Consider the following 12,257-nt stretch of genomic DNA (forward strand, 5'->3'; position numbering starts at 1 on the left):
TGGTGATTGTTCTTTTACTTTTCATATTCCGTATGTTTTTTGGCATCTATCTCCGTTCAACTTAGAAAAACCATTCAACCACCGTTAGATTCCTCTTCTTTTGGACATGACTGCTTGTATTTTTCTCATTTTTAACTTTTATATTTTTTAAATTATTCAACTTCCTTCAACAAATATTTATGATGTATTTCAGTGGGGAAACCCTTCAAATCCTCATTCAAGTTACTCCCCTTTCAACTGTATCTACCTTCACATACGTTGACCTAGAACCACCATTCAAACTTTAAAACAAAGCCAAGACATTGAACTATTCAACTGGTATTTATCTTTTCAATATTGTTTATACTTTTTCTTCAGCTCTACTTTAAGTTTCATGCCTTTTTTTCACCTGTTTCAGAGTTTATAATGGTTGTGTGTGGGACGGAATGTTGGAGGAGACAGGTCAACTGCTAGAGTGGGAGCAGGGGGAAAATTTATCTTAAAATCTTCTCTTTAAACTGCTGCTATGAACACAGCGTTTGCTCTACAGCCATCATTTTACCGTCAAAACGTAGCCATCGTTGTCCTCTTTCATCCAATGTTATTATTATTGTAATAGATGTTATGGTTCTTTCAGAACCTCCTCGCTGCAACTTTTCCATAGAAACCAATGTTAAAATGGCTCCCAAAATTCATCTGAAAATCAGAAGAACAGGCTGTCTTTACGCTGTCACTACATTCATAACAATCATATGACCCCCTATGAGCAAGCCCTTTGGTGACAGTGGGAAGGAAAAACTCCCTTTTAACAGGAAGAAACCTCCAGCAGAACCAGGCTCAGGGAGGGGCGGCCATCTGCTGCGACCGGTTGGGGTGAGAGAAGGAAGACGGAATAAAGGACATGCTGTGGAAGAGAGCCAGAGATTAATAACAAGTATGACTCAGCAGAGAGGTCTATTAACACATGTTGAATGAGAAAGTTGACTGGAGAGGAAATACTCAGTGCATCATGGGAGTCCTCCAGCAGCCTATACCTATTGTAACATTCCTGTGGTGACATTTTTTTTTCAACCAGGTGGTTCATGAGCCTATTATTTTAAACTAGTCTGGTTTTAACCTTTACAACAAATAATTCTAATTAAAAATGTTATCCACTTAGGCTATGTCCACATGTACCCAGGTATTTTTGAAAACGCAACTTTCACACTGACTTCTTCAGTGTTCTTTAAGGACATTTTAAGGTTTTGGGACAAAATTTTAGCCCAAATCCTGTGGGTAAACCTGTTCATAATGGCTTTATCTGCCCCTGGAGGCAATTTCCTTGCCTCTTTTATTTTGCTTATAGCGTGCAGAACCAAATCTTTAGTGAAGCTTCCAACAAGTTCTTTCTCTCACCCTCTCTCTCGCACTTTTTTTCGATGCAAGGGGCAGTGTTGAGATTTTGTTACCTAGTGGCTACACAAGCCAGGAAGTACCAATGACCGAATTTGGTAAATAAACATTTTTTTACAATTATTATTTGAACATATATGAGTGTTTGTGTATAAATACACAAACAATACACATATGCTTTCAATTGTGTAAGGAAGTTCAGTTAACACTAGCAACATGCTTTGTAGTGTGTACGTGCTTTGTCTCTAGGGGCCACCGTATATATTTATCTATAAACATATATAAATAAAACCACTTTTTTTTTTTGCATTAGTAATTCCTTTTGTGCATAATTTTATATTGTTGTTAATAATAAATTAATTAAAGTAACAAAACAACCTGAAGTGCCTGTTGGCTATTGGAAGAGCCGGCACTTTTTAGTGAGTCGAGCTGAATGAGCCGGTTCTCTAAAAAGAGTCAGAATTTCCCATCACTAGTGTGGATAAGAGAAACTCTAAAACAAAATTCAAACTTCAATGTATATTGTTGAGTCATATTACTTAGGAAAAAGAACAGCTCCGAGAAATCATTAAAAGCTCCAAATTACCATAACATTCACGTCCATGATGAGTGCATCTTAATTTCTCACCACATCTGCACACATTTCAAGAAATCTCTGATCTTGTTTACCAGAGTTGCCAGCAAAAAATAAATAAAAAATATGGGGAGGCGAAAGACTTTGCACAGTAACGATATCTTCTGTGCATTAAATGTCTCATCACTTTTACAATATTATATGTGTAGTTCATGGCTGCACATTAGACCCATTGGACAATTTATTGCACATATTGCACATATATCTATCCTGTAAGGTTTTTCCCTCCTGTTAAACATTCTCTGGCCCTCAAGCATAAAATACAATATCTCATCATTACTATTTTCTTTAACCAGGCGTCTGGTCCAATGTTTCTTCCACTTGTTCTTACTTTTAGCTCCACCCAGTTGGCACAAACTGTGCCAATAACCTAACAGGCCTGTGTAAACCAATCACATCATGGGTATGACCGCAGTGCCCAATGAGAATAGCGCAAACCTATAGCCCCGCCGTCACGCGGTAGGTTGCATCGTACAGAAAGTCACCTCGTCGTGTCAGAGTGGGAGAAGCTACTGACAGTTAGCACCATTAGCAGCGGTCACAGTACCACCGGGAGAAGGTCGACAGCAGGATCCTCTCTGAGCCGTATCTAAATCTCACAAACAGCTTTTAAAGGTCTCTAGCTACTCGCCGAGCTAACAGTTTTGCGAGCTTGCTACTAAGTTTCCGCTCATCTCTCGCATTCATTATCAACACCTTCATCATGGCTGCGCTCAGAGCGTCCTATCACAGGATTTTGGACAGGATCGAGCACATGCTGCCCGCCAAGCTGAGACCTGTGTACAACCACCCGGCAGGTAAGACACAGTTGACCGTAATGAGTTTGTTTGGTATTGGGAGGTGGGTGACCGCAGCCGCCCTGTCCAGCCGTGATATGGGATGAGGATGCACTGACCTTTCTGCACCGCATCGTTCAGGGATCACAGTAGCACCTCTTGCGCCGATGCCCGAGCTGCATGAAATTAATTGTGTTTGCGCTGTCAGTGTAATCTGTAACCTTCCGGGATAACGCGGGCTGAGCCAAGAACCTCGGTCTGTGGAGGAAGCCAAACCCACTTTCATTCAGTTTATCGCGTTCTGGGTGTTTAACTGTGCATTTCAATCAGTCCTTTATCACTAAACTATGTAGTCGCATGCTCGGTTTGATAAGAAAAGTAGTATTGTGCCTCTGGAGAGTGACTATGAATGTAAGCCTGATTGGTTTCATATAGTTAAGGTTGGCTAAACAGAAGTTCATGCTGCTTCCTGGTCGTAACTTGGTTTTGAATAAATTAAGCCCAACTTGCACAAAAACTGATTTTCTTCTTTTGGTGGAAGGTCAAAATCTGTTTGATTGCAGAAGTAAAAAACCCGTTATGCTCTCTGCTACTTTTTTCTGTTCAGGCTTTACTTCTGTTATTTATCTACTTAACTGTGAATCACAGATATGTTCCATTCCATCTGAAATCAGAAATGCTGACTTCCAAGATGGAAGTTTCAGCTGGAATGCCCTCCAGTCAACTTAAAAGGTTGGCCTAATTTATGGTCCACCATTACAACAGTGGACAAAAAAATTAGTAAAACTTGGCTTGTGTACTGTAAGTGTTGTGTGTTTGTGACTTAATACACAGGGAACAGACCAAGCTCTATCTATGAACGTGCACTAGCTAGTGATGAATGAATTGCTCTACCTCGCAGGGTAGAAAAACAGATCCTCGCTTTTCCGGCTTTACAACTGGCAAGTTTTAAACTCAGGAGTGACATCATGCTCTGGCATAAAACTTCCGAGATAAATGGAACAGTGACCATGTCCTCCCAGCAGCTTGTTTGGCACTGCCTCAAAGAATAAGCAGCTGTCTCAACGTAATCCAGATGCAGCCAGCTGTTTCAGCAGCACCTCCTTATTTCAGTGCCGAATCTGCATACTTACTCTTAAAATGTAATGCATGAGTTGCATGCATCAGGGCAGCTAAAGACCCTGTGGATTACTTCTATTTTTGAATGCGGTGTCCTCTTGTTACTGCTGCACATCATCTGAGCTTGGATAAAGTGGGTAATGTTTCTATTTGGTGACACCCCTCCTTCTTTGTGCTCAGGTATCCTGGATATGATCCTTGCTAAATCTGCAAATAAAACTGTTCTAACTTACTTTTTTGTGTGCCTGGTATCAAGCACAGCAGGGACACAAACACAGCTCACTTCAATCAAATCTATGCTCTGCACAGCTGAAATCCAGATTTTGGCACCCACTTGTTTTGTCCCCCGACAAATTTGCCACACACCTAACTTAAAGGCCGTGCTGAGAAAGTTGGAGGCAACAGTTTGTTCATAAAGGGATTTGTTGGGGACAACATGATCACTGTTGTTTGTTTTTATCATGCTGGCTAACCTCTCAGAACAGACTAGATTTCCAGGAGCGTGGCCGTGCGGCACCTACACTGAGCAGAGTGAAGTAGGAGGTGTAGAATAAACTTGACTACTTTTAGATGCTCGATTATTCTTCTCAAGGGGACCCCCATAATTGGTAGCTCCATATTTCTATTTGACAGTTTTGGTGTTTTTTGTTTTTTGTTGTTTGTTTCTTTGTTTTGTTTTTAACGATTTAAAGATGACGATAAACTCTAAATAAAACCAGACCCAATAACAAATTTGGCCATGTCTATATCATCCTTATCCAGTGAGTTGCAATGCACACTGAACATTTCTGGTATTTGTGCACTCACCTCCCACTTTCCCTCATGAAGGTATATTTTGTCACTATTTATCAGTCAGGGTAGTATAAATACAGAAGAATCGCCTACGAGTATAACACACTATAATTAAGCAGCAATGCCCTTCAGAACACTGTGCTAAAATCTTTAGCTCTCATTTGAAGCACAAACTAAACTGAAGGTGTTTCTCGTAAGTCTTGCTTATGTATTGAGGACACTTGATATTATCTAAAGGGATCTTGGTTAAGGAGTAACTAGTGTCACTGGTGATACTGGTCTTAGATTTGTCTGAGAAAGGGTACTGGAGCTCCGGGGTTGTCAAGGACAACTTTTCTGATCAGGTATGAAGGGGTGGAGACAAAAGCCAACTCCCTCAAAGATGATTGGCAGCCACAAACGCTCTAGTTTCTGTTTTGCCCCGCAGCGCTGCCGGGAATGCTGATTCCAGACCAGCAGCTTTTCTTCACTGTGCTGTGGCTAATTAAGTCTTTGTGAGTCTCCTCCCAGTGGCTCACAGACACCGAGTGTCTGATCTGTGACACTCAGATCCATTGGTGTGGTTTTGATTTGAGCTTTTCACTCTTCCAGAGCTTGGATGTCTTAAGCAGGAAAAACTCAGTGAGCTCAAATACGAGCATTATATTTTGAGTGTTAACAGCCAGTGCTGTGATGTCCTGATCATCTGATGTTTTCTGTTGCTGCTTTCCAGTTCTGATGTAATAACGCCACGATTGCATCAGGGTTGTTGAGGTGGTGTTTGTTTGACAGGAGTTCAAAGGTGTAAAGGTATTGCTATTTTAAAAAAAAAAAAAACAAAAAAAAAAAAACTGTGGCAATGTTATCACATGGTCTTTTATTACATTAAGGACTGCAGCTAGTTGTTGCTTTCAGAATCTATTAATGTGCTGATCTCTGAATTGGTTTTGTTTATAAAGTGACATTTAAACTTGATAACTGACCACCCAAAATATATGAAAGTATAGAAACAGAACAGAACATTTTTATTATCAATCCTCTTGACACAAATTATCTTTTTGTGAGCACAGAGAGTAAAAGTCAGCTTCACAGTATTTTCCTGTGGACAAAATGTGTAACGGTGATACTGTTGGTGATGAAAATCTCCAGACACCCCTCAATACAATGTTATCGCAGTACTTCTCTCCAGTTACAAGGTTCTTGTGGTCTCTAACATTTTGCGATATGTTGAGTACTGCAGTAACTCATAGTGAGTTTAACAAATTTTTGTTAAATGCAAATTGTGTCAAAGTTGACCTTTTTCAATATCTGTTTTAGTCAATAAGATAAAGTTGTGATTAAATCTGCCATAAGACAGTCGATCAGCCTGCAACTGAATGGGGTCAAGTTGGCAATTACACGCAGTTTGTTTCTGATAATTCGGCAGTTAACTGCGATAAATCGTCAAACATCCCATATCTCCTGCTGACTGCATAAATAGAAATTCATATTGACCACTGCATTTACGCTCAGCAGCCTTCCTTTTCTATTGAAACATAAACAGAATGCAACTAGCTGGCAGCCAGTTGATGCTAGCAGGAACGTATTCAGAGTGATGGCAACATGTTAGCAGTTTCTGCATTTATAAATTAGACAGCGATTATTTGCAAACATTTGAAAATCAGAGTGGATTGAGCTGACAGCATCCTGCCTGAAAAAAGGCGACCTGTGCAATCGCCTTGCAGTCAGGAGTAGTCGTGAGTGTGCGATGTCCTCAAGCTCTGGCCAACCAGCAACCACTTATGCCAACATAAGTGTCATATGTTTGCTTATTTAATACAAGTCTGCTCAATTAATAGGAGGGTGGTACACGAGATGATGCAGTATCACTACCAAAATATAACACTTCTGTGCTGTAGCTATTTATTTATGTGTTTTTATTTTCCACCCCTCAACCACCAGTTTCTAAATGAGCTCAAACCTGGGTTGTCATTGTATAATTTTCTATAAGAGAAACAGCCTTCATATCAGGAGCTTTTATTTATCCTCAAATGTATTGTGTATGGTTAATACTGTGGGAAAGCTGGTTACCTCTGGAAAACTAAACGGTGTGATTTTATGTTTTGTTTTTTCTGTAGGTCCGAAAACTGTTTTCTTCTGGGCCCCAGTGTTTAAATGGGTAAGTGCACATTCACCCAGCTCGTAAGCCACAGCATAAAGTGCAGACAGACTTTAAAAATCTGATTTATTTAAAACTGCTACCAAGCATGCCTTTATCCGCACCTCATCAGCAGACAGTCAGCAGTTAAGCCTCTTACCCTGTAGCTCGCACATTATCTGACACAAGTAGTTCCCTTGTTAACTCTTGACTCCTTCGGATGAAATTTGTCACACGTGGCAGTTCTGTCAATAAGAAGATTGTGTTATTTGGATGTTTTTTTTTTTATGGGTCTATAGTTATTCCAGAATATTTTATTTTTTAAAAACCTGTCACTACCACTGTGTGATTATTGGGATTCTCATTTAAAACTGACTGATCATTAATGGAGTAAATACATCAGTCTCTTCTCTACAGGGTCTGGTTGGAGCTGGTTTGGCTGATATGACTCGACCAGCAGACAAACTCAGTACCTCTCAGTCTGCAGTGCTGACGGCCACAGGTGAGACGACACCGAAACTCAAGTCGACTTCATAATGTGTCAGTTTGGAATAAACGCGTTCGTACATCCAAATGGGTTTTGTGCGAGACAATGGACAGTTTAATGGAAAAGTTTCCCTGGTAAGTCTTTCTCTGGGGCTTTTGCAGAATATTCCCCTTGGGCAGAGTTCACAGCTGGTCGACACCTTTGAGTCTTTTTCTTAATTTAGGGTTTTCAGTGAGTAAAAGGTTAACTGGAAACTTAATCCTGGTTTAAACTTTGAAAGAGGTAATGCATAGTTTGTAGTTCTTAAGCTCTGCCTTGAGTTGTTGTTGTACATTTCACATCTCGTTACTTGATCTCTGTTCAGTTTTCAGGTTTTTCCATATTCATTTTTTATTTTTTATTTTTTTAACCAATCTGTGTTAAAGGTCGCCTGTTTTGTTCCACTTTTTTTTGCACTATGTCTCTTCAAACAAATCTTATCTGCGACTCTTTGGCCAAAACACAGACTCTGTCCTGAGGAGTGACCCTGGTGTACCATCAGTGTGCGTCACGTTCACTCCTCCTGTTCTGTTTCTCCATCAGGGCTCATCTGGTCCAGATATTCGTTGGTTATCATCCCGAAAAACTGGAACCTGTTTGCTGTCAACTTCTTTGTCGGCAGTGCCGGAGCCTCACAGCTTTACAGGATCTGGAGGTGTGTGAATGCACAGTAAATGATGTTTCTGCCAGTGGGTTACATGAGCTCATAATCACTGTTAGAAGCATTTTAAAGATTAGTTATAATAAGGAATGCAAGATAATTGCACAGTAGCCTTATGTAGAGTGCTTATTTCTTAATCATTACTGATATGAAATCATGCAGGCATGTTAATGTTTGACCCTAGAGTGCTGTAGCTATAGTGAATGTATAATGTAGTGTAGTCTTCATGTGTGCTTTGCTTTCTAGTGTCAGCTGAACTCTATCAGAGGAGAGTTCAATTACAAGTCAATATTTGTTAAGACCACCTTTTATTCTTCAACACACACTGAACTCTCTTTGACAGCTTTCTTCTCATTTATCTAAGTAGTCTTCAGGAATAGTTCCCCAGGCTTTGTGAAGGATATTCAAATCTCTTCTTTGGACTGGGGAGGCCAGTCTGTACTTTTCTGCACTGTTATTAAATTTTGGCAAGATCTCCAACACCATTTGCTGAGACAGCAAAAACCTGTCTCAACAATGTTGAAAGACCTTCACAAAGTCTGGAGAACTATTGCTCAACAGGACTTAAAAAAAAAAAATTACAGGAAAGTTTATCTCATCGGAAACAAGTTTTTAAAAATGACTTGATTTGAGACTTTTGCACAGTAGTGTATCAGTCAAGTGATTCTTGGAATTCAGTTTTGCTACACAAACTAGTCCCTTCGCTGAGATGAGTTGCTGCTAAGTATTCATACCACTAGATTTTTAGTGTTTTAGTGAACATAGCTTCCCGGCACATCCACAATATCCCAGTTCAAGCCCAAGAGGAGACACGAAAGCCAGTCCGGGGGGGGATCACAAGCTATTGCACTCTTAGTGATGGTCCCATACCTGGACAAATGGGAGGGTTGTGTGAGGAAGGCATCCTTCCTCTGTGGTACTCCCTTGGGAAATAAGGGAGCAGCTGAAAGTATCTTTATTTGTATTCTAGAACTCTACCAAAGTAGCTTTGCACGATTTCTATATTTTATTTATTATTATTTCACGTTCAGCTAGTACTTGATGCAGCACATCAGTTCATGGTCTCTCTGAAAGTTTGAGTTCCTGTCTCTTTAAGCCCCACTTTCATCTGATTGGTCAGTTTCTTCAGCAGACATCTGAGCTCACTGGGATTATTTTATGGTCCTTATCTGAAGCTTTGGCCATAGTTAACATGGAACACTATTTTTAGTTAAGAGGCAATTTAAACAATGTTTTTGTTTTGTTTTGTTTTGTTTGTTTGTTTGTTTTTAATCATCTAACAGGTACGAGCAGGATAAGAAGGCGGAGGCCAAACAGGCTGCGGAGTCCTGAGTGTATCGACGCTCCATTGCAGCGGACTAAAAGGGAGACTTCTTATCATCTCGACATCACACCATGCTGTCTCCATAACATCCATGCCATAATAACCATTGTTCTACCACATTAAGCCTGTTGTCCCTGTTGGAAATATGCACTTTTCTTTAAGTTTCACATTTCCTCAGGGTGTGCTGAGGGAGGGAAGGAAAACAAAGCTTTTTTTTTTCTTTTTTCTTTTTAAACTGTAGTCAACACACGCTCAAGAATGGTCATCAACGCACAAATACTTCTTGTTCAACACGTTCTGTGATTGTACAGTGTTTAATTTAAGTTCATCCTTTATATCTTGCACACTTGCTGGGAGGTCTTTGCCTTTTCCATCATCGATTTTTCAGGTGTAGCAATCAGTACCTCAGGCAGACAATTCCCAAAAAAACGAAACATGTAACTCTTAGAGTTGTGTTGAACATGGTTTAAGGAATGTGTCCAGATGAAATTAAGGATGTCATTGCACTTAACCTTTTGATTTATTTATAATTTGATCATCATGTCCCGCTTGAGATCATTAAATTGTCATTGATTACCGTGTAACGATTTCTTCCATTTAATGACTTTAAATCTGTGTGAACTCAAATGTTGATTTATGAATTACTTGATTAAAAATTTGCAGTCAAAACTGTATAGGAAGATACTGTTATTTTCTAATTGTGTTTCAGGAATACTTACCTAATGCAACATATTTAACCTCTGAAGCCTTGTCTTGATTGGTAGCACGTACTGACAAACTAACAGCGCTCTATTATCAAATTTGTTGTTCTGATGAAGGTGTTTTATAGTTTTTGTGTAACAATAATTATTTGAGGTCTTCCCATTGTATAAATTAACCCCTGACTAATTTAGCAATAATTAGTGCTAACAATTAATTAGAAGACTGTTTGAACAAATGGCACTTTTGAGGATTGATCGTTATGGCTCTGTGATGACTGTCTAATGCTAATAAATATGGTTTGATGCCTACAGCTGATTTAAATTTTTAGCATTGACTAAGAATAATAAGAGATCAACATTTTTCCGCACTAACATCGCTTCACTTATTACAGTGCTCCTCTAAGAACAGCTGGAATGATGGGATCCACCATTTGTGGAGGAATGTATATTTCAGGGGCCACTGTATTAGGTATACATGTTCAACTGCTCATCTAATCAGCCAATCACATGGCTAATTCTCAGTCCAGTTTGGCATGTAAACATGGCCGACCTCACGAAGTTCAAACTGAGCATCACAATTTGGAAGAAAGGTGATTTAAGTGACTGTGAAGGAGGCGTGGTTTGAGTGCTAATCTACTGGCAATTTTCCTCAACCACCTCCAAGTTTTCGAAAGAAAATACACAGTGAGCAGCAGTTCCCTGGGTGAAAATGCCTTTTTGATGTCAAAGGCGAATGGCCAGACTGCTTCCAGCTGAAAGGAAGGCAACAATAATTCAAATGAAACTCAAACAGCATGACTAAAATTGGATGATAGACGACTGGAAACCTTTTTCTTAGCCTGCTGTGTCTTGATTTCTGCTGCAACATCCAGATAGTAGGGTCAATTTTGCTTAAACGACCTGAAAGCATGCATCCACCATGCCTTATATCCACACTTCTGGCTTTTGATGGTGTGATGGACCCCTCAGTACCAAGTGATCACTCTTTATAGCACCTGAGTAGTGTTGCTGACCATGTCTGTCCCTATATGACCACAGTGTGTCCACCTGGCTGCCTCCAGCAGGATAACTCTCGATGTCACAAAGCTCAATCGTATCACAGTCACTAGACCTCAATCCAACACAAGAGTTGCATCATGGACGAATCTGCAGCAACTGTTTGACACTATCATATCAGCATGGACCAAAATGTCAGAGGAATGCTTCCAGCTCCAGTTCTGGAGACAAAATGAGATCCAACTATTTCTGTGTACCTAATAAACTGTTTTCCGTTACTCAGGCAACTCACTTTCAAGGCAAAAGATCACCCAGCATGAACATTTCCTTTTTCCACGTCTATAACAGTAAAAAAATGTTTTGCTTATGTGAAAGTTCAGCTTTAAAGTACCACTTAAACCTAGTAAGCACTGAGGATCTTTGTTTCACATGATTAACATTTATTGAATAATAATTAAACTAATCAAAATAACCATAGCTTAATTATTACAAAAGCAGCAGCCATAAAAACTTGCAAATGTCCTTCAAACACTTGATCAGTCACTGAATCATTTCTGAGTCACCAGGAAGAGCTTTGCTCCATTTGTTTCTCTGACTGCATAAAGGTGTGAGCTGGGGTCATCAGTATAAACACCTTTAATTGCATAAGATGAGCTCAGGTTGAGAGGTGATAAAGATGAAACAAAAACTCCCCCTTCTGTTTACACTGTGAACTACAACTCTGTAACAGCTTCGGAGCCGTGTGATGAAAGATTGAAGAAAAAAACAAAAACGTTTAGCTCTGTTTAAAGGCAAAGTTCTGTGTGGACAGCATTCAGTGATCTGAAAGAGATCACACACCCTGCACCACCTGAGCCACTTTAGATCCCGCTCACCGGTGTTATTAGGCGTTTACAAAGGTCAGAGTAGGATGGCTATGAGGTCATTTAACTTTTTTGCCATTCAAAACAGGCTCAACAAATCTAATGAGTGAGGCAAGCCAAGTGCTAATCTTACTTAACATGTCTTTTCAGTTCATATCAGGTTATTTGTGGTAAATAATCTGAACATAATCTTATGTCTGTGTAGGTTATCAGTCATCCAGATCACAGTAGTCTCAGGAGCTTGGAAAGAAAGCAACTGGACTTTAAAGTTTAGTGAAGATGTTTTTGGGATTAAAGCAGCCTCATGGATGGAGGTGAAATTTTTTCACAAAACAAAGTCCTTTCCTTCAAAGCTCCTGAGACTACCTGAACAGATTG

General features: G+C 39.7%; 1 protein-coding gene across 1 annotated transcript; it reads left to right on the forward strand.

The window, feature by feature from the left end:
- Positions 1–2,311: 2,311 nt before the first annotated feature.
- mpc2b (mitochondrial pyruvate carrier 2b) lies at positions 2,312–10,354 on the forward strand. The gene is made up of 5 exons (XM_080902361.1): positions 2,312–2,802; positions 6,789–6,829; positions 7,226–7,310; positions 7,878–7,989; positions 9,279–10,354. Exons 1-5 carry the CDS (start codon positions 2,709–2,711, stop codon positions 9,325–9,327), a joined length of 381 nt encoding a protein of 126 aa, XP_080758487.1. The 5' UTR covers positions 2,312–2,708; the 3' UTR covers positions 9,328–10,354.
- Positions 10,355–12,257: the final 1,903 nt, after the last annotated feature.

Source organism: Rhamphochromis sp. 'chilingali', assembly GCF_963969265.1.
Source record: "Rhamphochromis sp. 'chilingali' genome assembly, chromosome: 14".
In the NCBI taxonomy this organism is placed as follows: domain Eukaryota; kingdom Metazoa; phylum Chordata; class Actinopteri; order Cichliformes; family Cichlidae; genus Rhamphochromis; species Rhamphochromis sp. 'chilingali'.

Coding starts and splice junctions, on each gene's coding strand:
- mpc2b (XM_080902361.1), top strand. CDS start 2,709: ATGGCTGCGCTCAGAGCGTCCTATCACAGGATTTTGGACAGGATCGAG. Junction 2,803..6,788: donor TGTGTACAACCACCCGGCAG/GTAAGACACAGT, acceptor TTTTTTCTGTAG/GTCCGAAAACTGTTTTCTTC. Junction 7,990..9,278: donor CAGCTTTACAGGATCTGGAG/GTGTGTGAATGC, acceptor ATCATCTAACAG/GTACGAGCAGGATAAGAAGG.